A 25,976-nucleotide genomic window follows, 5' to 3' on the forward strand; every position below is an offset into this window, starting at 1 on the left:
CTGAATGGATACAAAAGCAAGACACTTACATATGCTGTCTACAACAGACCAACTTCAGATCTCAGGACACATACAGACTGAAAGTGAGAGGGTGGAAAAAGGTATTCCATGCAAATGGAAGTCAAAAGAAAGCTGGAGTAGCAATACTCATATCAGATAAATTAGACTTTAAAATAAAGACTGTTAAAGAAAGATAAGGAAGGACACTACATAATGATCAAGGGACCAACCCAAGAAGAAGATATACCAACTGTAAATATATATGCACCCAACATAGGAGCACTTCAATATATAAGCCAAATGCTAACAGCCGTCAAAGGGGAAATCAACAGTAACACAATACTAGTGGGGGAATTTAACACCCCACTTACACCATTGGATAGATCATCCAGACAGAAAGTCAATAAGGAAACAAAGGCCTTAAATGAAACATTAGACCAAAAGGACTTAATTTATATTTATAGAACATTCCACCTGAACGCAGCCAAATACACTTTCTTCTCAAGTGCACATGGAACATTCTCCAGGATAAATCACATATTGGGCCACAAATCAAGCCTTGGAAAATTTAAGAAAACGGAAATCATATCAAGCATCTTTTCCGACCACAACACTAGATTAGCAATATACTACAGGAAAAAAAAAAAACTGTAAAAAACACAAACACTTGGAGACTGAACAATATGTTACTAAACAACCAATGATACTGAAGAAATCAAAAAGGAAATAAAAAAATACCTAGAGACAAATGACAACGAAAACATGACAATCCAAAACCTGTGGGATGCAGCAAAAGCAGTTCTAAGAGGGAAGTTTATAGCAATACAATCTTACCTAAGGAAACAAGAAAAATCACAAATAAACAACCTAACCTTACACCTAAAGCAACTAGAAAAAGAAGAACAAACAAAACCCAAAGTTAGTAAAAGGAAAGTAATTGTAAAGATGAGAGCAGAAATAAATGAAATAGAGATGAAGGAAATAATAGAAAAGATCAATAAAACTAAAAGCTGATTCTTTGAAAAGATAAACAAAATTGTTAAACCTTTAGCCAGATTCATCAAGAAAAAAAGGGAGAGGGATCAAATCAATAAAATTAGAAATGAAAAAGAAGTTACAACCAACACCACAGAAATACAAAGGATCATAAGAGACTACTACAATCAACTATATGCCAATAAAATGGACAACCTAGAAGAAATGGACAAATTCTAGAAGGGTACAACCTTCCAAGACTGAACCAGGAAGAAATAGAAAATATGAACACACCAATCGTAAGTACTGAAATTGAAACTGATTTTAAAACTTCCAACAAACAAAAGTCCAGGACCAGATGGTTTCACAGGTGAATTCTATCAAACATTTAGAGAAGAGTTAATACCTATCCTTCTGAAGCTCTTCCAAAAAATTTCAGAGGAAGGAACACTCCCAAACTCATTCTACAAGGCCACTATCACACTGATATCAAAACCCAACAAAGACACCACAAAAAAAGAAAATTATAGGCCAATATCGCTGATGAACATAGACTCAAAAATCCTCAACAAGATACTAGCAAACTAAATCCAACAACACATTAAAAGGATCATACACCATAATCAAGTGGGATTTATCCCAGGGATGCAAGGATTCTTCAATATATGCAAATCAATCAATGTGATACACCACATTAACAAACTAAAGAATAAAAAACTTATGATCATCTCAATAGATACAGAAAAAGCTTTTGACAAAATTCAACACCGATTTATGATGAAAACTCTCCAGAAGGTTTGCATAGAGGGAATCTAACTCAACATAATAAGGGCCATATCTGACAAACCCACAGCAAACATCATTCTCAATGTTGAAAAACTGAAAGCATTTCCTCTAAGATAAGGAACAAGACAAAGATGTCCACTCTAGCCACTTTTATTCAACATAGTTTTGGAAGTCCTAGCCACAGCAATCAGAGAAGAAAAAGAAACAAAAGGAATCCAAATTGGAAAAGAAGTAAAACTGTCACTGTTTGCAGGTGACATGATACTATACATAGAAAATCCTAAAGATGCTACCAGAAAACTATAAGAGCTCATCAATGAATTCAGTAAAGTTGCAGGATACAAAATCAATACACAGAAATCTCTTGCATTACCATACACTAACAATGAAAGATGAGAAAGAGAAATTAAGGAAACAATCCCATTTACCATCACATCAAGAAGAATAAAATACCTAGTAATAAACCTACCTAAGGAGGCAAAAGACTTATATTCAGAAAACTATAAGATACTGATGAAAGAAATCAAAGATGACATGCACAGATGGAGAGATATACCATGATCTTGGATTGGAACAATCAATATTATCAAACGACTAAAGCAATCTACAGATTCAGTGCAATCCCTGTCAAATTACCGATGACATTTTGCACAGAACTAGAAAAAAAAAATCTTAAAGTTTGTGTGGAAACACAAAAGACCCTGAATAGCCAAAGCAATCTTGAGAAAGAAAAACAGAGCTGGAGGAATCAGACCCCCTGACTTCAGAGTATACTGCAAAGCTACATTCATCAAAACAATATGGCACTGGCACAAAAACAGAAATATAGATCGATGGAACAGGATAGAAAGTCCAGAGGTAAACCCACGCACCTATGGTCAACTAATCTATGACAAAGGAGGCAAGAATATACAATGGAGAAAAGACAGTCTTTTTAATAAGTGGTGCTTGAAAAACTGGGCAGTTATATGTAAAAGAATGAAATTAGAACACTCCATAACACCATACACAAAAATAAACTCAAAATGGATTAAAGACCTAAATGTAAGGCCAGATGCTATAAAACTCTTAGAGGAAAACATAGGCAGAACACTCTCTGACATAAGTCGAAGCAAGATCTTTTTTGATTCTCCTTCTGGAGTAATGAAAATAAAAACAAAAATAAACAAATGGGATCTAATTAAAGTTTTGCACAGCAAAGGAAACAATAACAACATGAAGAGCAACCCACAGAATGGGAGAAAATATTTGCAGATGAAGCAAATGACATGGGATTAATCTCCAAACTATACAAACAGCTCATGCATCTCAATAACAACAAAAACAACAACAACAAACAACCCAATCAAAAAATGTCTGGAGGGGGCTTCCCTGGTGGCACAGTGGTTGAGAGTCTGCCTGCTAATGCAGGGGACATGGGTTCGAGCCCTGGTCTGGGAGGATCCCACATGCCGTGGAGCAACTGGGCCTGTGAGCCACAACTGCTGAGCCTACGCGTCTGGAGCCTGTGCTCCGCAACAAGAGAGGCCGCGATGGTGAGAGACCCACGCACCGCGATGAAGAGTGGCCCCCACTTGCCGCAGCTAGAGAAAGCCCTCGCACAGAAACGAAGACCCAACATAGCAATCAATCAATCAATCAATCAATAAATCTTTAAAAAAAAAAAATGTCTGGAAGATCTAAATAAATAGACATTTTTCCAAAGAAGATGTATAGATGGCCAAAAAGTACATGAAAAGATGCTCAACATCACTATAATAATGATAAATTATTGCACTACAAAAATCAGATCTCATAATTTGCATTATTAGAGACATGTAAATCAAAACTACAATGAGGTATTACCTCACACCAGTCAGAATGGCCATCATCAAAAAATCTACAAACAATAAATGCTGGAGTGAGTGTGGAGAAAAGGAAACACTCCTACACTGTTGGTGGGAATGTAAATTGGTACAGCCACTATGGAGAACATTATGGAGGTTCCTTAAAAAACTAAAAATAGAACTACCATATGATCCAGCTTTCTCACTCTTGGGCATACACCTGGAGAAAACCATAATTTGAAAAGATACATGCACCTCAATGTTCATTGCAACACTATTTACAATAGCCAGGACATCGAAGCAGCCTAAATGTCCATCGACAAAGGAATGGGTGAAGAAGATGTGGTACGTATGTACAATGGAATATTACTCAGTCATAAAAAAGAACAAAATAATGCCATTTACATCGACATGGATGGACCTAGAGATTTTCATTCTGAGTGAAGTAAGCCAGACAGAGAAAGACAAATATCATGATATTGCTTACATGTGGAATCTAAAAAAATGGTACAAATGAACTTATTTACAAAACATAAATATAGTCACAGAGGTAGAAAACAGTCTTATGGTTACTAGGGGGGGAAGGGGGAGGGATAAATTGGGAGATTGGGATTGACATATGCACACTACTATATATAAAATAGATAATAAGGACCTACTGTATAGCACAGGGAAATCTACTCAGTACTCTCTAATGACCTCTATGGGAAAAGAATCTAAAAAAAAGTGGATATATCTATATGTATAACTGATTTGCTTTGCTATACAGTAGAAACTAATACAACATTATAAATCAACTCTACTCCAGTAAAAATTTTTTAAAAACTACTTAGCAGAATTTACATATAATTGATATTGCTACAGAATCAATTTTATCTATTTAATATGGGCGATCCAGCTGAAAATTTCTGGGCAAAAGATACTTATTGGTTAATATTTTGTAAGTACAAAAAGAGCAAAAGATAGACCCAGACATTTCCATAAATTAGACTATTTTTCTCTAAATATTCTAAATTATTGAGGCTTTATACTATCATTGCCTTACTTGTTATTTCTGAGGTAAGCCGATGTTGCTGTAATCACTATTTTTATATGTGTGCTTGACGGGCCATCAGACACAAGATAAACAGAATCAAAATTTATATTTTTCATATCAAAATTAATATTGGAAGAAATTTGCTTAAAACATTCAATACTGAAACTCAACTCTGGGCTGAAGTCTACTTTTCTTTAAAATGGATGCAATAATAGCGTTTACCTCATAGGATCATTGAGAGGTTTTAATTAGATAATCCATTTACATGGCTTAGAACAACACCTTGCATTCAATATAAGCTAGTTATTGTTGCAATTATTATTATTTATACTATTATTTTATTCAGAATCATTTTTGTATCAGTAGGTAGCACCTAATTTTCTGAGCAAATATAAAATAATGTTTTGTCATAATCTTTGATGGTGCTTTCATCCCGAAATGAATTATGGAATTTTCTTTCAGTGTCCCCTCCTCTGCTGGGGAGGGAGACTGTCTTATTAGAGATACCAAGTACTTGGCCCTTGAGACTGGGCTACTGTGACTCCTCTTCACATGCAAAACTAGAAAACCACCTTAGATAAGCTGTACTTTGGCTCCACACTATTCCATGGAGAGGGCAATAACTGGGTTTTTAGTATTTCATTTGCCCATTTTTTTACAGCTGAGCACTTTTATCTGCCTCACGCATTAAAAGAGGAAAACTAGATGGAATATGTGTCATGAAAGATGGTAGTTTAAGAAGGAAAAGAGGAAAAGAGTGGAAACTGGGAGGCAAATGGTTAAAGGCCTGAAGCTAACAGTACAAATATAATGTTACCCTCTCTCAGATTTATCCCATGTGGTGTTGTCTTTCAAGCTACGGCCATTGTGTGTGCTTTTTTCCCATAGGAATAAATAGAAGTGCAGTAGAATTCAATGTCATTTCAGGGATCCTAATACTAAAAGAACTCAGGTAAAACATTGTGTACTGGTTCTGTGCATGCATGGTTGACTGGTCAGTCTTCTTATGCATCCAATGATGAAGAACTTCCAGCCACTAGTTGAGAAATGGGAAGAAGGTGATTTGTAATCCTCCATGGATCACCTCCGGCACAAATAAATACGTGAAAATTACAAGACTGTTCAAGTGTATTTTCAAGATATTTGAAGCTAATTATTTGCAAAGAGAAAGATGAAGACATCTTTATCTTAAGATTTATTAAAGGGATAAAACTATTATTCTACAATATGTAATCCTAGACTGAATTGATATGTTTTCCTGTTTCTCATAGATTATGTGATCTCGTCCTGAAAATTTAGCTTTGTGTAATATAAGTTACACACAAACATGCTCTAAAGAATCTTGGAGTAGCATCTGAGTTATACAAGTGCTAAAGCAAAGGCAGTTCTTTTGGTAAAATGATTCTAACAAAGAAAGGTTTATCATTTCACTTTAAAGGAAGGTGAACCTGCTAAAACTATGCAAAATAACAGAAGCTGTAGGTTTAATTTCCCTCAACCACAGTAAAGGTGACTGAATGCTTTATGGAGGTGGTAGGTTTATTTGTTGTGTTTTCTTTTTTTTTTTGGAGATGGTAGTTTTGATGCTGACAGAACACTGACTTTATGTAATGAAAAGATTACCTGTCCCAGGGACTGCCAGTCCAAACCAGCACTGCCGATGTAAACATGCTGTTTGTCCACAATCCAGAAGGAGGACTGCAGCCGGCCCTTGTTGTAGGCAGTCATGTTCATGTAGGTCACCTCAGCTCCTAGGAGTTCAAGGAAATCCCAGTCAGCCTCTGTGTCAAGGCCATGAACATGCAGTCAGTCACCTACTGGCAGAAATACTCATGGTTTGCATCCATCACAGTTGGCATTCAGGGAAGCCAAATATTTACATTAGTTTAGTGCACAGAGGACCCCCAAGGAGTTACTTTATTCCCAAAGAGAATACAAAGGGAATAAAAAAGAATAAGTTTTTCCCTATGTATAGCTCCACATGGTGACAAGATCATGGCTTCTCAAGTCAGATCTGACTCAAATCCCCGCTCCTTGATTTATCACTCAAATGGTGAGATAGGTGTGCCATGCTCTTTTTTCTTTTACTTTTGGGATAATTTTCATACAATTTTGCAATCAATAAAAGATCAGTTTTGCTTAGTAATATGCCTTTCCTCAATAAGAAACAGGCCTTCTTTTTATTTATTGAAGTATAGTTGATTTACAATATTGTATTAGTTTCAGCTGTACAGCAAAGTGATCTAGTTATGTATATACATATATATATATATATATATATATATATATATATATATATATTTCAGATTCTTCCCCATTATAGGTTATTATAAGGTATTGAATATAGTTCCCTGTGCTATACAGTAAATCCTTGTTGTTTATAGGAACTGGCCTTCCTATACTTTTTGTATGTTAGTTTCACCTTTTACCCTTTCACTTGCCTTAACTTCTTTTTTTCCCTCTTCATTGTCTAATTTGGATTTGGTCTCTTCCTAGCCTTTCTTTATTTGATAGTTCTTAATATAAGCAATGGGGTTATTCAAGCCTTACAGAAATGCAAGGTCAACTAGGTCACCCAGACTATTGTTAAAAACCAAAAAATTCACTTTAAGATCTGAATTTAACCAATTGTTCTATGCATGATGTGTCATAATCAGTTGTCAAGCTGCTATGTACTGCTGCCTCAGGACTATGTGTTTACAGCTTCTCAAAAGGAACATATACGGGGGGACCTTCAAGATGGCAGAAGAGTAAGACGTGGAGATCACCTTCCTCCCCACAAATATATCAAAAATACATCTACATGTGGAACAAGTCCTACAGAATACCTACTGAACGCTGGCAGAAGACCTCAGACTTCCCAAAAGGCAAGAAACTCCCCACATACCTGGGTAGGGCAAAAGAAAAAAAGAAAAAACAGAGACAAAAGAATAGAGATGGGACCTGCACCTCTGGGAGGGAGCTGTGAAGGAGGAAATGTTTCCATACACTAGGAAGCCCCTTCACTGGTGGAGATAGGGGGTGGGCGGGGGAAGCTTCAGAGCCACGGAGGAGAGGGCAGTAAAAGAGGTGCAGAGGGCAAAAGGAGAGATTCCCTCACGGAAGATCAGTGCCAACCAGCACTCACCAGCCTGAGAGGCTTGTCTGCTCACCCGTCGGGATGGGTGGGTGCTGGGAGCTGAGGCTCAGGCTTCGGAGGTCAGATCCCAGGGAGAGGACTGGGGTTGGCTGTGTGAACACAGCCTGAAGGGGGCTAGTGTGCCACAGCTAGCTGGGAGGGAGTCTGGGAAAAAGTCTGGACGTGCCTAAGAGGCAAGAGACCATTGTTTCGGTGCGTGTGAGGAGAGGAGATTCAGAGCACCGCTTAAACGAGCGCCAGAGACAGGTGCGAGCTGCGGCTATCAGCGCGGACTCCAGAGTTGGGTAGGAAATGCTAAGGCTGCTGCTGCAGCCACCAAGAAGCCTGTGTGCAAGCACAGGTCACTATCCACACCACCCCTCCCGGGAGCCTGTGCAGCCTGCCACTGCCAGGGTCCCATGATCCAGGGACAACTACCCTGGGAGAACAAGTGGTGTGACTCAGGCTGTTGCAACATCATGCTGGCCTCTGCCACCACAGACTCGCCCCACATTCCATACCCCTCCCTCCTCTGGCTGAGTGAGCCAGAGCCCCCTAATCAGCCTCTTCTTTAACCCCATCCAGTCTGGGTGAAGAACAGACACGAGAGGGCAACCTACACACAGAGGCAGGGCCAAAACCAAAGCTGAATCTCAGGAGCTGTGTGAACAAAGAAGAGAAAGGGAAATTTCTCCATGCAGCCCCAGGAGCAGTGGATTAAATCTCCACAATCAACGTGATGTACCCTGCATCTCTGGAATACGTGAATAGACAACGAATCATTCCAAAATTGAGGTGGTGGACTTTGGGAGCAACTGTAGACTTAGGGTTTGCTTTCTTCATCTAATTTGTTCCTGACTTTATGTTTATCTCAGTGTAGTATTTAGAGTGTATCATCATTGGTAGATTTGTTTATTGATTTGGTTGCTCTCTTCCTTTATTATTATATATATATATATTGTTTTTTTCCTTTTTCCCTTTTTGTGAGTGTGTATATGTATGATCCTTTTTGTGATTTTGTCTGTATAGGTTTCCTTTTACCATTAGTCCTAGCGTTCTGTCTGTCCATTGTTGTTTTTTTTTTTTTTAGTGTAGTTTTTTAGTGCTTGTTATCATTGGTGGATTTGTTTATTGGTTTGGTTGCTCTGTGTTTTCTTTTCCTTTTTTTTTCTTTTTAATTTTTTTAGTTAATTTTTTTTTTATTTTAATAACTTTATTTATTTTATTTCTTTTTCTTTCTTTCTTCTTTTTCTCCTCCCTTTTCTTCTGAGCTCTGTGGCTGACAGGGATTTGGTGCTCCAGCCGTGTGTCAGGCCTGAGCCTCTGAGGTGAGAGAGCTGAGCTCAGGACTTTGGTACACCAGAGACCTCCTGGGACCACGTATCAATCAGTGAGAGCTCTCCCAGAGATCTCCATCTCAACACTAAGACCAAGCTCCACTCAACGACCAGCAAGCATCAGTGTTAGACACCCCATGCCAAACAACTAGCAAGACAGGAACAAAACCCCACCCATTAGCAGAGAGGCTGCCGAAAATCATAATAAGTTCACAGACACCCCAAAACACACCAACAGATGCAGTCCTGCCCAACAGAAAGACAAGATCCAGCCACATCCACCAGAACACAGGCACCAGTCCCCTCCACCAGGAAACCTACACAACCCACTGAACCAACCTTACCCACTGAGGGCAGAAACCAAAAACAACAGGAACTACGAACCTGCAGCCTGCAAAAAGGAGACCCCAAACACAGTAAGTTAAGCAAAATGAGAAGACAGAGAAAAACCCACCAGACCAAACAAATGAGGAAGCAGTCTACATGAAAAAGAATTCAGAGTAATGATAGTAAAGATGATCCAAAATCTTGGAAATACAAGGGAGAAAAAACAAGAAATGTTTAATGAGGACGTAGAAGAACTAAAGAGCAAACAAACAATGATGAACACCACAATAAATGAAATTAAAAATTCTCTAGAAGGAATCAATAGCAGAATAACTGAGGCAGAAGAATGGATAAGTGACCTGGAAGACAAAATAGTGGAAATAACTACCACAGAGCAGAATAAAGAAAAAAGAATGAAAAGAATTGAGGACAGTTTCAGAGACCTCTGGGACAACATTAAATGCACCAACATTCGCATTATAGGGGTCCCAGAAGAAGAAGAGAAAAAGAAAGGGACTGAGAAAATATTTGAAGAGATAATAGATGAAAACTTCCCTAATATGAGAAAGGAAATAGTCAATCAAATCCAGGAAGCACAGAGAGTCACATACAGGTAAATCCAAGGAGAAACACACCAAGACATATATTAATCAAATTATCAAAAATAAAATACAAAGAAATAATATTAAAAGCAGCAAGGGAAAAGCAACAAATAACATATAAAGGAATCCCCATAAGGTTAACAGCTGATCTTTCAGCAGAAACTCTGCAAGCCAAAACGCAGTGGCAGGACATATTTAAAGTGATGATAGGGAAAAACCTACAGCAAGATTACTCTACCCAGCAAGGATCTCATTCAGATTCTACAGAGAAAGAAAAAGCTTTACAGGCAAGCAGAAGCTAAGAGAATTCAGCACCACCAAACCAGCTTTACAACAAATGCTAAAGGAACTTCTCTAGGCAGGAAACACAAAAGAAGGAAAAGACCTACAATAAAAACCCAAAGCAATTAAGAAAATGGTCATAGGAACATACATATTGATAATTACCTTAAACGTGAATGTATTAAATGCTCCAACCCAAAAACACAGGCTCACAGAATGGATACAAAAACAAGACACACAAATATGCTGTCTACAAGAGACCCACTTCAGACCTAGGAACACATGCAGACTGAAAGTGAGGGGATGGAAAAAGATATTCATGCAAATGGAAATCTAAAGAAAGCTGGAGTAGCAATTCTCATATCAGACAAAATAGACTTTAAAATAAAGGCTATTACAAGAGACAAAGAAGGACACTTCACAATTGTCAAGGGATCAATCCAAGAAGAAGATATAACAATGGTAAATATTTATGCACCAAACATAGGAGCACCTCAATAGAAAAGGCAAATGCTAACATCCATAAAAGGGGAAATCGACAGTAACACAATAATACTAGGGGACTTTAACACCCCACATTTACCAATGGACAGATCATCCAAAATGAAAATAAAAAGAGAAACACAAGCTTTAAATGACACATTATACAAGATGGTCTTAATTGATATTTATAGGACATTCCATCCAAAAACAACAGAATAAACTTTCTTCTCAAGTGCTCATGGAACATTCTCCAGGATAGACATATCTTGGTTCACAAATCAAGACTTGGTAAACTTAAGAAAATTGAAATCGTATGAAGCATCTTTTCCAAACATAACACTATGAGACTAGAAATCAATTACAGGAAAATATCTGTAAAAAATACAAACACATGGAGGCTAGACAATACACGACTCAATAACCAAGAGATCACTGAAGAAATCAAAGAGGAAATCAAAAAATACCTAGAAACAAATGACAATGAAAACACGACAATCCAAAACCTATGGGATGCAGCAAAAGCAGTTCTAAGAGGGAAGTTTATAGGAATATAATCCTATTTCAAGAAACAAGAAACATCTCAGATAAACAACCTAACCATACACCTAAGCAATTAGAGACAGAACAAAAAAACCCCAAAGTTAGAAGAAGGAAAGAAATCATAAAGATCAGATCAGAAATAAATGAAAAAGAAATGAAGGAAACGATAGCAAAGATCAATAAAACTAAAAGCTGGTTCTTTGAGAAGATAAACAAAATTGATAAACTATTAGCTGGACTCATCAAGAAAAAAAGGGAGAAGACTCAAATCAGTAGAATTAGATGAAAAAGGAGAAGTAACAACTGACACTGCAGAAATACAAAGAATCATGAGAGATTACTACAAGCAACTATATGCCAATAAAATGGACAGCCTGGAAGAAATGGACAAATTCTTAGAAAAGCACTACCTTCCGAGACTGAACCAGGAAGAAACAGAAAATATAAACAGACCAATCACAAGTACTGAATTGAAACAGGGATTAAAAATCTTCCAACAAACAAAAGCCCAGGACCAGATGGCTTCACAGGTGAATTCTATCAAACATTTAGAGAAGAGCTAACACCTATCCTTCTTAAACTCTTCCAAAATATAGTAGAGGGAGTAATACTCCCAAACTCATTCTATGAGGCCACCATCATCTTGATACCAAAACCAGACAAAGACTTAATAAAGAAAGAAAACTACAGGCCAATATCATGGATGAACATAGATGCAAAAATCCTCAACAAAATACTAGCAAACAGAATCCAACAGTATATTAAAAGGATCATACACAATGAACAAGTGGGGTTTATCCTGGGAATGCAAGGAATCTTCAGTATAAGCAAATTAATCAATGTGATATACCATATTAACAAATTGAAGAATAAAAACCATATGATCATCTCAACAGATGCAGAAAAAGCTTTTGACAAAATTCAACACCCATTTATGATAAATACCGTCCAGAAAGTAGGCATAGAGGGAACTTATGTCAACATAATAAAGGCCATATATGACAAACCCACAGCAAACATCATTCTCAATGGTGAAAAACTGAAAGCATTTCTGCTAAGATCAGGTACAAAACAAGGATGTCCACTCTCACCACTATTATTCAACATAGTTTTGGAAGTTTTAGCCACAGCAATTAGAGAAGAAAAACAAATAAAAGGAATCCAAATCGGAAAAGAAGAAGTAAAACTTTCACTGTTTGCAGATGACATGATACTATACATAGAGAATCCTAAAGATGCTACAAAAAATCTACTAAAGTTAATCAATGAATTTGGTAAAGTAGCAAGATACAAAATTAATGCACAGAAATCTCTTGTATTCCTACACAGTAATGATGAAAAATCTGAAAGAGAAATTAAGGAAACACTCCCATTTACCATTGCAACAAAAAGAATAAAATACCTAGGAATAAACCTACCTAAGGAGACAAAAGACCTGTATGCAGAAAACTATAAGACACTGATTAAAGAAATTAAAGATGAAACAAACAGATGTAGAGATATACCATGTTCTTGGATTGGAAGAATCAACATTGTGAAAATGAGTACACTACCCAAAGCAATCTACAGATTCAGTGCAATCCCTATCAAACCACCAATGGCATTTTTCACAGAACTAGAACAAAAAATTTCACAATTTGTATGGAAACACAAAAGACCCCGAATAGCCAAAGCAATCTTGAGAACGAAAAATGGAGCTGGGGGAATCAGGCTTCCTGACTTCAGACTATATTACAAAGCTTCAGTAATCAAGACAGTTTGGTACTGGCACAAAAACAGAAATATAGATCAATGGAACAGGATAGAAAGCCCAGAGATAAACCCACACACATATGGTCACCTCATCTTTGATAAAGGAGGCAAGAATATACAGTGGAGAAAAGACAGCCTCTTCAATAAGTGGTGCTGGGAAAACTGGACAGCTACATGTAAAAGAATGAAATTAGAACACTCCCTAACAGCATACACAAAAATATACTCAAAATGGATTAAAGACCTAAATGTAAGGCCAAACACTATAAAACTGCTAAGAGGAAAACATAGGCAGAACACTCTATGACATAAATCACAGCAAGGTCCTTTTTGACCCACCTCCTAGAGAAATGGAAATAGAAACAAAAATACACAAATGGGACCTAATGAAACTTAAAAGCTTTTGCACAGCAAAGGAAACCATAAAGAAGACGAAAAGACAACCCTCAAAATGGGAGAAAATATTTGCAAACGAAACAACTGACAAAGGATTAATCTCCAAAATATACAAGCAGTTCATGCGGCTCAGTATCAAAAAAACAACAAAACAAATCCAAAAATGGGCAGAAGACCTAAATCGACATTTCTCCAAAGAAGATATACAGATTGCCAACAGACACATGAAAGGATGCTCAACATCACTAATCATTAGAGAAATGCAAAACAAAACTACAATGAGGTATCACCTTACACCAGTCAGAATGGCCATCATCAAAAAATTTACAAACAGTAAATGCTGGAGCTGGTGTGGAAAAAAGGGAACCCTCTTGCACTGTTGGTAGGAATGTAAATTGATACAACCAGTATGGAGAACCATATGGAGGTTCCTTAAAAAACTAAAAATAGAATTACCATATGACCCAGCAATCCCACTACTGGGCATATACCCTGAGAACACCATAATTCAAAAAGAGTCATGTACCACAATGTTCATTGCAGCTCTATTTACAATAGCCAGGACATGGAAGCAACCTAAGTGTCCACTGACAGATGAATGGATAAAGAAGATGTGGCATATATATACAATGGAATATTACTCAGCCATAAAAAGAAATGAAATTGAGTTTTTTGTAGTGAGGTGGATGGACCTAGAGATTGTCATACAGAGTGAAGTAAGTCAGAAAGAGAAAAACAAATTCTGTATGCTAACATATATACATGGAATCCAAAAAAAAAAAAGAAAAGGTTCTGAAGAACCTAGAGGCAGGACAGGAATATAGATGCAGATGTAGAGAGTGGACTTGAGGACACGGGGATGGGGAAGGGTAATCCGGGACGAAGTGAGAGAGTGGCATGGACATATATACAGTAGCAAATGTAAAATACGTAGCTAGTGGGAAGTAGCCGCCTAGCACAGTGAGATCAGCTCGGTGCTTCGTGTCCACCTAGAGGGGAGGGATAGGAAGGGTGGGAGGGAGATGCAAGAGGGAGGGGATATGGGGATATATGTATACGTATAGGTGATTCACTTTGTTACACAGCAGAAACTAATACACCATTGTAAAGCAATTATACTCCAATCAAGGTGTTAAAAAAAAAAAAAAAAAAGGAACATATAGCCCACTGAATACAAAGCCACTTAAATGAATTTCCGGTAAAGGTCCATTTCTTTAAAAGAACAATCTACATGTATATATTTAATGTACTAAACTATTCTATTTTCACATATTCAGTATTAATAAAGAAAATGTATTCTGGTGGGCCTTTTCTTTGTCAAAATCTTCACTACAAGAGGAAGATGTAGTATCATATGCCTAAGGCTACATTCCAGGATACAGAAAGAAGAGTGATTTACACTATGAACTTAATCTGTAACTCTTGGGAAAATGTATGCATCTGAGCTCCTGTGGCAGGAGGATGACAATAGAGGCCATGGGGCTGGGAGAGGATCTACGGTGAAGAGAGCATCCAGGAAGTTTTTCTCTGTGGGTGGAGCAAGTTCATTATCCTAGATAATTGCAGGCACATGTTCCTTAGCCTTCAGCCATCCAGGAAGAGTAACATGCCAGAGGTATGGAAGAATCTGAATGTCCAAAATGGGTAGTTATCATGGCAATTATGGAGGGACCCAAATCTGCACAGAGGGTGTGGTGCCCCCAGAGACAGCTGTCAGTGCTCCTAAGTGGATGAAGAGCAGCATTTGTCTTTGGAGAGTGTATTAGTTTCTTAGGGCTGCCATTACAAAGTATCACAAACTGAGTGACTTAAAACAACAGAAACTTGTTCTCTCTTAGTTCTGGAGGTTAGAAGTCCAAAATGAAGATGTCAGCAGAGCCGTGCTCCCTCTGAAACCTGTAGAGGATAATCCTTTCTTGCTTCTTCCTAGCTTCTTGTGGTGGCCATCAATCTTTGGCATTCTTTTGCTAACAGATGCATCACTCCAATCTCCCCACTTCTGTTGTCACATGGTCTCTTCTTCTTATGTGTCTCTGTTTTCTCCTCTTCTTATACTGACATTAATTATGCTGGATTAAGGGGCCATCGTACTACAGTATGATCCTATCTTAATTAATTATACCTGCAAAAAATCTACTTCCAAATAAGGTCATATTCTGAGGTACTGGGGGGTAGGTCTTTAACGTGTCTTCTGGGGAGACGCAACTCAATCCATAACAGAGATCTTGGACACTTTAACTGCCTATGCTCTTCAACAGCACTAGGCTGACCAGCACTAATGGGAGCATCTTCTCATCTCTGGAGGAAGAGAATCAAGGTGATCTTGGATTTGCTTCAGAGTCTACCTTCAACATGTGCCTCTGTCAGGTCTTCACCTGCCTTCTCATTCTGCCTAGAAACTCTAATCTTCTGTGACATTGGCTGGCTCTCACTTCCTGGCCTGGGATATGTGCATTGGACTATTTATTAGCTCTTAGACTCCCCACCGATTCTTGCTCAGGTCCCGAGCCCCAGGCCACTGGCCCACCTGAGTGGACACTGAGCCTATCTGAAGGACGCACTGAGGATTATCCCTTTCAACCTCTCCATCCCACACTGCATAGGCATCTCCCTAAAAGTACTATGTTAATTTATTTGGCAGTTTAGCCTAAAGAATGTGATTTCAGGGACCACAGGCCTGTGTAACCCTGCAGCCAGAGTTTCTACAGTTACTTATTGATGCCTAAAAGTATTCAATAAACCTTTACTGAATATCTAATATATACCAAATGTTATGTGAAATTATGGACAAAAGACCAAAAGTGGATGATTCAAATTCAAGCATACCACGGTGTGGCCAAAATGGTGGGAAGACCCTGAGCTCACCTCCTCCCAAGGGCACACCAAAATTACAACTATTTACAGAATAACTATTGATGAGAAAAATCAGAAGGCCAGCAGAAAACATCCACAACTAAAAATATAAAGAGGGAACCACAATGAGACTTGTAGGAGGGGTGGAGACACGGTACAGTCAAGACCCATACCCTGGGGTGGGTGACCCACAAAAGGGAGGATCTTCCCAATGAGCAGGTGATCTGAGCTCCAAATCAGGCTCCCCAGCCTGGGGGTCCTGCACCAGGAAGACGAGCTTGTAGAGCATTTGGCTTTGAAGGCTGGAAGGGCTTATTTACTTACTTTCGGGATAGCCAGAGGGCTGTGGGAAATAGGGACTCCACTCTTAAAGGGTGCACACAAAATCTCACATGCTCTAGGACCCAGGGCAGAAGAAGTGATTTGAAAGGAGCCTGGTTCAGACCCACCTGCTGATCCTGGAGAGTCTGCAGGAGAGGCAGGAGGTAACTGGAGCTCACCCTGGGGACACAGACATTGGTGGCAGCCATTTTGGGGAGCTTTATCTGCCACTTGGACACCATTCCTGGCAAGAGTCGTTTTGGAATCCTCCCTTGAGCTTATTAGCACTGGAGCCTGACCTCACCCACTGGATGGTCAGCACCAGTACTGGGAGGCTTCAGGCCAAACAACTAGCCAGGCAGGGACATAGCTCCACCCAGCAGCAGGCCTGCTGTCTTAAGTCCCCTGAGCCCAGAACCACCCTGGGACCCAGCCCTGTCCACCAGAGGCTCGAGGACTCTAGGACCAAGCCCTGCACACTAGCCTTAGGACCGCCAGGGCCCTGCACCCAGAGACACCAGCTCTGCCAACCAGTAAGCCAGCACTAGCCCCAGGATCTGGCCTCACCCACCAATGGGCAGGCACCAGCCCCGCAATCCCCTGGGCCTGGCCCTGCCCACCAGCAGGCAGACACAAGTCCCAGGACCATCACATCCCAGCAGCCTCCTATATCAGGACCCAGCCCTGCCCACCAGCAGAACAAAACCAGCTTCAAGACCTCCAAGGCCCTGCAGGCAGCAGCCTCATGACCTGGTCCCCCTAACCAGTAGCCAGTAGTTTCTGCACAAGGGAGGGCCTGGCAACCAACCAAACCGGAGACCAGACACCTACCAGACTGCCCACAGTAGTCAGTCTGCCATAACAGAAAGACCTGCACAACCCACATAGGGAGGACCCCTAGAGCATTTACCTCTGGTGACCAAAGGGGAGTATATTACTGGGATGCATAGAACATCTCTTATAAAAGGTTACTTCTCCAAGGCAGGGAAACATAATCAACCTGCCAAATACATAGAAGTACAAACAGCAAATTACGCAAAATGAGGTGACAAAGGAATAGGTTCCAAATGAAGGAACAAGATAAAACCCCAGAAGAACTAAGTGAAGTGGAGATAGGCAATCTACCCAAGAAAGAGTTCAAGGTAATGGTTGGAAAGATGTTCAAAGAACTCAGGAGCAGAATGGATGAACACAGTGAGAAGTTTAACAAAGGTTAGAGAATACAAGAAAAGAACCAAACAGAGCTGAAGAATACAATAACTGAAATGAAAAATACACTAGAAAGAATCAGCAGTCGATTAAATGATACAGAAAAACAGATCAGCAAGCTGGAAGACAGAGTAGTGGAAATCACTGAAGCTGAACAGAAAAAAGAATAATAAGAAGTGGGGACCATTTATGAGACACCTAATGTTCACATACTAACGTTCACATAATAGGGTTCCCATAAGGAGAAGAGAGAGAGAGAAAGGGGCAGAGAACATATTTGAAGACATAATAGCTGAAAACTTCCCTAACCTGGGGAAGGAAACAGGTTTCCAGGTCCAGGAAGCACAGAGGGTCCTAAACAGGATCAACCCAAAGAGGACCACACCAAGACAAATTGTAATTAAAATGGCAAAAATTAAAGATAGAGAGAATATTAAAAGCAGAAAGGGAAAAGCAAGAAGTTAGTTACCCACAAGGGAACTCCCATGAGACTATCAGTTGAATTTTCAGCAGAAACTCTGCAAGCCAGAAGTGAATGGCACAATATATTTAAAGTGATGAAAGAGAAAAAGCTACAACTAAGAATACTCTACCTGGCAAGGCTTTCATTCAGATTTGATGGTGAGATCAAAAGTTTTACAGACAAGCAAAAGCTAAAAGGGTTCAGCACCACTAAGGCAGCTTTATAGTGAAAGGTTAAAGGGACTTCTCTAAGAGAAAAGGAAAAGGTCACAACCAGAAACATGAAAATTATGAAAGGAAAAATCTCATTGGTAAAGGCAAATATATAGTAAAGGTCATAAATTAGCAATGTATAAAGGTAGTAGGAAGGATAAAAGACAAAAGCAGGGGGGACTGGATGAAGGTAGTCAAACGGTACAAACTTCCAATTGTAAGATAAATAAGTACTAGTGATGTACAACATGATAAATTAACACTGCTGTATGTTAGAGATGAAAGTTTTTAAAAGTGTAAATCCTGAGTTCTCATCACAAGAAAAACTTCTTTTTATTTCTTTAATTTTGTATCTATATGAAATGATAGACGTTTAGTAAACTTACTGTGATAATCATTTCATGATGCATGTAAGTCAAATCATTATGCTGTACACCTTAAACTTATATAGTACTGTATGTCAATATGTCAATAAAACTGGAAGAACAAAAAACAAATTCAAGCATACCAAATAAAGTGCAAAATTTAAAATGATCAGGATCTGCTCCATCCCTGCTGTTCAGATAGCAAGGGGGCACTGAATATCTCAAAGATGAAAAAGGGGTGCCCCCATCGCTCTATTAGGGAACCCCAAGTGAAGGCCGAGAGCATGAAAGACAGTGATGGCTTCACAGTTCTGCTAGGGCCAGAGCTGCAAGGCCAGCAGAGCTGTGTGTAGAGATCAAGAAATATGTAATAACAGTAACTCCCATTTACTGAACACCTCTGTGTGCCCAGGGCCAAGACAGCTATGTTACAATGATCCCACATGGTATATCGTTTTTCCCCTACAAACTACTGGACATGGTATAAGAAAATCAATTGAAAATATTTGATGATACATCTGGAAAAATATTTGTCTACATATGGTTTGTGAAATATCACTTTCACATTAAGAATTATCTATTCGTCTCTATCTAAATCTAATCCCCATCTATCTCTGAAGATAAATGCTTTATCTTAATTTATACCTTAATTTACATCTATAGTTACATAACTATAATTTATATATTTATAAATATATATTTAGTCATATCCAACTGTCCCTCATTTTATTACAAACATATTATTCAATATTTTACTTAAAATAATTTATTTTACATGCACTTCTAAATTATCTTTTTTGTTGGTTATAGAAATTATCCTCATCCTATTGTTTTTTTAGAAAGAGATGGTTAAAATCCAATATTTTCTGACTATAAAACATATTTAATTACAAAAAAAGTTTTTAATGCACCATTTATTGCAGTGGTAGTATTAAGTGCACAAACCACATTTGAGTTTATTACATGGTATTATGCTAGAATTTTAATTGGCAAAGAAGGTTACACATATTTTTATGAAGTAAATGTTATAGACTTATAAGATTACAAAATATCTTTAAAAATATCTTTATTGATTCAAATAAACACCTTTTTTCAACAGCTTTGAAAAGGTATTTGTTAAGTTTGATTAATCAATTTTCATTCTCCTATGTTTCATTTTTAATAGAGAAAAATGTTGTTGGTCTCTCTGCAGCCAATGATCCACTGTGTAGATGCCTCAGGATGCCAAGTGAGAGATGCACATCACAGCAACAGTGACACACCAGGACCACTGGCTGGTTGCTGTGCAAGGTTGTTGGTAGGTCTGGATTTCTGCAGTTCCTCCTGTTTTCAGCCTGATCGTTTACGTGTTTAACTGATGATTAACAGAAATTATTAGCAATTCAAAATAATGTTTTTAAAAATTTTTTATTTTTTTATTATTTTATTTTATTTATTTATTTATTTTGGCTGCATTGGGTCTTCATTGCTGCACGTGGGCTTTTCTCTGGTTGTGGCGAGTGGGGGCCACTCTTCACCAGTGCGTGGGGTTCTCATTGCAGTGGCTTCTCTTTTTGTGGAGTATGGGCTCCAGATGCGTGGGCTTCAGTAGTTGTGGCAAGTGGGCTCAGTAGTTGTGGCTCATGGGCTCTAGAGCACAGGCTCAGTAGTTGTGGCGCATGGGGCCCAGTTGCTCTGTGGCATGTGGGATCTTCCCGGACCAGGGCTTGAACCCATGTGCCCTGCGTTGGCAGGCGGATTCCCAACCACTGTGCCACCAGAGAAGCCCCTCAAAATAATGTTTTTATGTGCAAACATGATAAATCAAGAGGATGTACTTGTTTCTATAATTGCTTTATCAATTACTTTCACAATATCTAAGAAGTCCAATTAAATCTTTAAAAAAGCTACAAATGTGCTGACGTGGTGGTGGTGAAGTCCTAATCCACTGCACTAATCAAGATAAAGTGGTGTGGTTAATCCCCTTGTTTTAATTCCTTCTTGAGAAGTAAAATATTAACAATCAGGAAATCCCAAAGTACTTATTAATCCTTTGAGCTTTAATAGAGATGCTCTGTTGACATTTAATAGAGAATGCTCCTGGTTTTACAGCAGTTCTATTTCTTTACTGTTATTCTTATGGTATTAACCAGATAATATTGTACTTTATTTTGTGCATGCATAGTGTCAATGAAGAAAATAATCCATTGAAATTTAACAGAGAACATGAAAATATTAACTAAAAGTTATTTATTAATTAGAAAAATACTTAAAGAAAAAAAGTATAATGTCACAATGAATTGGAAATTAATGTCACTACCTTGGGGAATCAAGTTTACTGCATATACACATATTTAAAAATGTGAATCCTCCTCTAGAAAGACTTTCCAGCATTAAACTTGCATATTATAGATCTGTCCTATATCTTGTTTAGTGGAATTAATAACTAACTCACGTATAGAGAGCACTGTTCTTTTTCAGGGACCCTAATGTTTGCCTTAGTCAGATTCTGGAGCACCTCACTGTTCCTCATGTATGATGCAGCTGTGGATGATAGTACATGGCTGAGCTCAAAGTCACCCCCACCTGCCTACAGTGCAGACCCTTGGCGACCAGCCTTCTATCTGTGCCTACCACATGATTTTTAGGACATGGCTATGTCTGTGATTCTGCTTTATTACCATCAACAAAAAAATCCTTATACTCATATTTTGACCAGAAATAGATTCACAAATAATATATTTGTTGAACAGTAGCTAATTCATCACCTCAGGATACTCATTCCAATCTAAAATTGCTAAAATATTATTTATCATTTCCATTTGGAAACTTCAGGAATGTGCTTTCTCTCTAGATTAACTGAACAGCAGAGATTCTGAAGAGGTTTAACCTTGGAATGTTCACACACACTTACACATAAGGAAGATAACTCAGGGGGAAAGTGAACAACGTCAGAAGACATCTGGTTGAAGAATTTAATATTTAATTCCAGTGTACATAAGAGAGTTAAATTCTACCTATGCTCAGATTTATATACTCCAGATGTATCTTCTCTACATCTAGCAGTTCTCTCTCTGTCTCTTTCATGAAGGGGAAACAAAATCTTCATAGGCTATGTCTGTTAGTTGATGTTACATGTGGTTTAGATGTTCATCCTTTCTTCTTGGCCAATGCCCACTTCTTAGAGTGCTAGATGCACCCACATGATGCAGAATGGAAAGGTCTAGGTACCATGTAAATCTGTTTAGTCTCTATTTTGCCACAGCTGATTGAACCAAATGTAGACACCTGACCTAAGCTGAGCCAATAAGATTTCCTCTGAAGCTAATTAAAAGAAGCTGTGCTGGAGAGTCATAAACAGATGGAGTTTGCCATGACTATCCAAGTCCACGTAAATGAAGGGGAGGAGAAGGCAAGCTTCAGAGAGTGTGAAAGAACCAGATGCGTGAGGAAAAGAGATAAAAAGACAATGTCCTCCCAGGAGAGGAAAAGGAAGAGGGAGGCAGTGGTAGAGGAGAGTCCTTGGCAGCCTCGTCTCCTCAGACCAGCTCCACTTCAGACCTTCAGTTCCTCTAAATCTTTAGAATAAATTACTTGTTATTTAAACTTGGTTTGGAGGGGTTATGTTTCTTTACTAACTTATTCTTATGGTATTGATCAGATAAGATTGTACTTTATTTTGTGCACACATAAGTCCTACAAGCTTTATATGCATATTTTTAATGTCTGACTAAAAATATTCAGTTCTGGGCTAAAAATCATGCAATTTTTAGCAACGAGCCAGTTGCACAAATTGCATGATTAAATGTTTCAAATTTAAAATAAACATTCTGTCAAAATACTCTTCATAATGACACAAAAAGAAATACGTTAGTACATTGTGGTTAAAAGTGGAAAATAAAGTTCTATATTCCCCTTGATTATCATGAAAAAAATCAAACAAATGTATCTCCAAGTTTACTTCCAGAAAGTCACCAGTTGTAAGTATATTACTAAAGCTTTAGTAAATTTCAAGAGAATATATATAACTTACAAGAAAATTATGAAGCACCATATACAAATGGATACCTGTGAACCTTCCTTCTTACTAAAAATAAAAACTAAAACCTTGCCAATCTAATTAAAGCAGTGCTTCCCAGTCAGTGATGATTCTGTCCCCCTTCCCCCATGGGACATGCAACAATAACTGGAGACATTTTTGTTTGTCATAATTGGTGACAGGAACACTATTAGCATTCAGTGGGTAGAGTTCAAGGATGTTGTTAAACATCCTGCAATACACCAGGCAGTCTCCCACAACAGAGACTTATCCTGCCCCAAATGTTGACAGTCTCGAGGATGAGATATCCTGCATTAAAGTTGTTTGTGTGCTTATGCTTGATCCCATATCCCTACCATTTTTCTCTGATGCAACCATGATCCTGAATTTAGTGTTTACCATTGTCTTATTTTTAAATAGTTTATCACATGTTAATATACCCCTAATAGCATTATAAAAATGAGTTTATCACCAGCTTTTGAACACAGGTAATTAATGAGCCTTAAGCATGTACCAAAGGGAAATGCATCAGTATTAGTAATTATAGATTTCTGGAAAGGCTTATAGGTGTTTCCTGAAAGCAAAGTTTGCAGCAGAAGTCTATAATACCAATCAGGTTTTTCTTCTTCTGAATGTATTGATTTGTATGAGCAATGAAAAAGGTCATAGCCTATTCTTGGGAGCTTTAATAAAACCAGTACAGTTTAATCAATTTAATAGCAACATTCTGGAATCCATTGGCTTGAAGGCTAAAGGCAACACCAAAGGGTAAAAATCACCAGTCATGACATATCTCCATTTTCAAATCATTCAGTGAGTGATATTCAGAAAATTTTTTAGATAATCAGTTACATGTTCCAGTTGTAGAAAAAGTGAATCTGAAGTGCACATTTCATTTTTAGTTTTAACATATCCATTCAAACACTGTCAAAACTATGTTGTGGAATTTTTCATGGGTTGTCTTTGATACTTTGCTTTTAGTCTACAGATTTGGACTCAACAGGGTCCACTTCTAGCAAAATGCCACACTTTGATTATTGCCTCATAGTTCAACAAACTCTCTATAGGAATGGTTGATTTAAGGAACCATTAGGCTTTAAAATAAAATTATACTTAAAAATAAAATTTGCTCTAATAAATGCTGGAGAGGGTGTAGAGAAAAGGGACCCCTCCTACACTGTTCGTGGCAATGTAAATTGGTGCAGCTACTATGGAAAACAGTGTGAAAGTTCCTCAGAAAACTAAAAATAGAATAACCATGATCCTGCAATCCCACTCCTGGGCATATATCTGGAGAAAACTCTGATTTGAAAAGATACATGCACCCCAGTGTTCATAGCAGCACTATTTACAGTATCCAAGACATGGAAGCAACCTAACTGTCCATCAACAGATAAATGGACAAAGAAGATATGGTATTTATACACAATGGAGTATTAATCAGCCATAAAAAAGAATGAAATAATGCCATTTGCAGCAACATGGATGGACCTCGAGATTATCATATTAAGTGAAATAAGACAGACAGGGAAAGAAAAATATCATATAATATCACTTATATGTTGAATCTTAAAAAATGACATAAATGAACTTATTTACAAAACAGAAATAGACTCACAGCCATAGAAAACAAACCTATGGTTACTAAAGGGGATAGTGAGAGCTGGGGGAGATAAATTAAGAGTTTGGGATTAATATATATACACTACTATATATAAAATAGATAAACACCAAGGACCTACTGTATAGCACAGGGAACTATATTCAATATCTTGTAATAACCTACAATGGAAAAGAATCTGAAAAAGACTATATATAAATTGAAGTATAGTTAATTTACAATGTTGTGAGATATATACATATATAAATATATATGTATATATCTCACTTCGCTGTACACCTGAAACTAACAAAACATTGTAAATTAACTATACTTCAATTTAAAAAATGGTTAAAAAAAAAAAAAATTGTTGCAAAGAAAAAAAATAAAGTGTGCTTAAATTATACATCCTCAATTATGCAAACAATTCCACACTCAAAACAGATAAGTAAAACATGATCTAAAATGGGCTCATCAGTTGTAATAAAATATGATAAGGTCTGGGATGTTGGTGGCCAGAGTTGAGCCCGGCCCCATTCTGCAAACACTCCACTGCATGAGCATCTTGCACCCAGCCCACCCCAGTCAGCAGCCAAGCCACAACCACACCAGGTGAGTGCATCCTGCCCAGCCACAACCCTGCCACAGGCAGTGAGGTATTCCACATGAGAGACATCCTTTGAGAGCTGGCTCTGAAAGCCAGGGGAGGTTGTGTTTCTGGGCTCTGTGGATCATCTCCTAGGCAAGACCATGCATTCAAGAATGGGAGAGGGAGCTGTTTTGCCTAGAACGTAAAGACAAAGACAGTCAGGCAAAATGAGGATACGCTGGAATGTATTCCAAACCAAAGAATAAGAAAAATCCCCAGAAAAGGATCTTAATGAAACAGAGATGAGAAACCTAACTGATAAAGGGTTTCAAAGTAATGGTCAAAAATAAGCTCACTGATCTTGGGAGAAATGGATGAACGCAGTGAGAACTTCAACAAAGAGAAAGTACCAAACAGAGGTTATAACTGAACTGAACTGAAAAATACACCAGAGGGGTTCAACAGCAGAATGAATGAAGTAGATGCACAAATCAGTGATCCGGAAGAGCAGTACTGGGTTTCATCCAGACAGAGCAGCCAAAAAAAAAGAAAAAAAGAAAAAAAGAAAAAGAAAAAAAAATTTAAAAAGCAAAGGATACCTTAACAAACAACATCGAGCATAATAACATTTGCAACATGGGGATCCTGGAAGGAGAAGAGAGAGAGAAAAGGCCAACAAATTATTTCAAGAAATTATGGTGGAAAACTTCCCTAATCTGGAAAAAAAAATAGACGTCCAGGAAGCCCAGATAATTCCAAACAAGATGAGCCCAAAGAGAACCACACCAAGAGACATTATAATTAAAATAGTAAAATGTAAGGATAAAGAGAGACTCTCAAAAGCAGTTAGAAAGAAAAAACCAATTTATTATGTACAAGGAAAACT

General features: G+C 38.0%; 1 protein-coding gene across 1 annotated transcript in view; it reads right to left on the bottom strand.

Moving 5' to 3' along the window:
• PLD5 (phospholipase D family member 5) overlaps nucleotides 1-25,976 on the bottom strand; it is a 474,233-nt gene that overhangs the window by 93,101 nt on the left and 355,156 nt on the right. The window contains exon 5 of the mRNA XM_068538505.1: nucleotides 6,247-6,374. Within this exon, the coding sequence (XP_068394606.1) occupies nucleotides 6,247-6,374 (128 nt within the window). The remainder of the gene's footprint in view (nucleotides 1-6,246; nucleotides 6,375-25,976) is intronic.

The sequence above is a fragment of the Eschrichtius robustus genome, chromosome 3 (assembly GCF_028021215.1).
Source record: "Eschrichtius robustus isolate mEscRob2 chromosome 3, mEscRob2.pri, whole genome shotgun sequence".
Classification (NCBI taxonomy): domain Eukaryota; kingdom Metazoa; phylum Chordata; class Mammalia; order Artiodactyla; family Eschrichtiidae; genus Eschrichtius; species Eschrichtius robustus.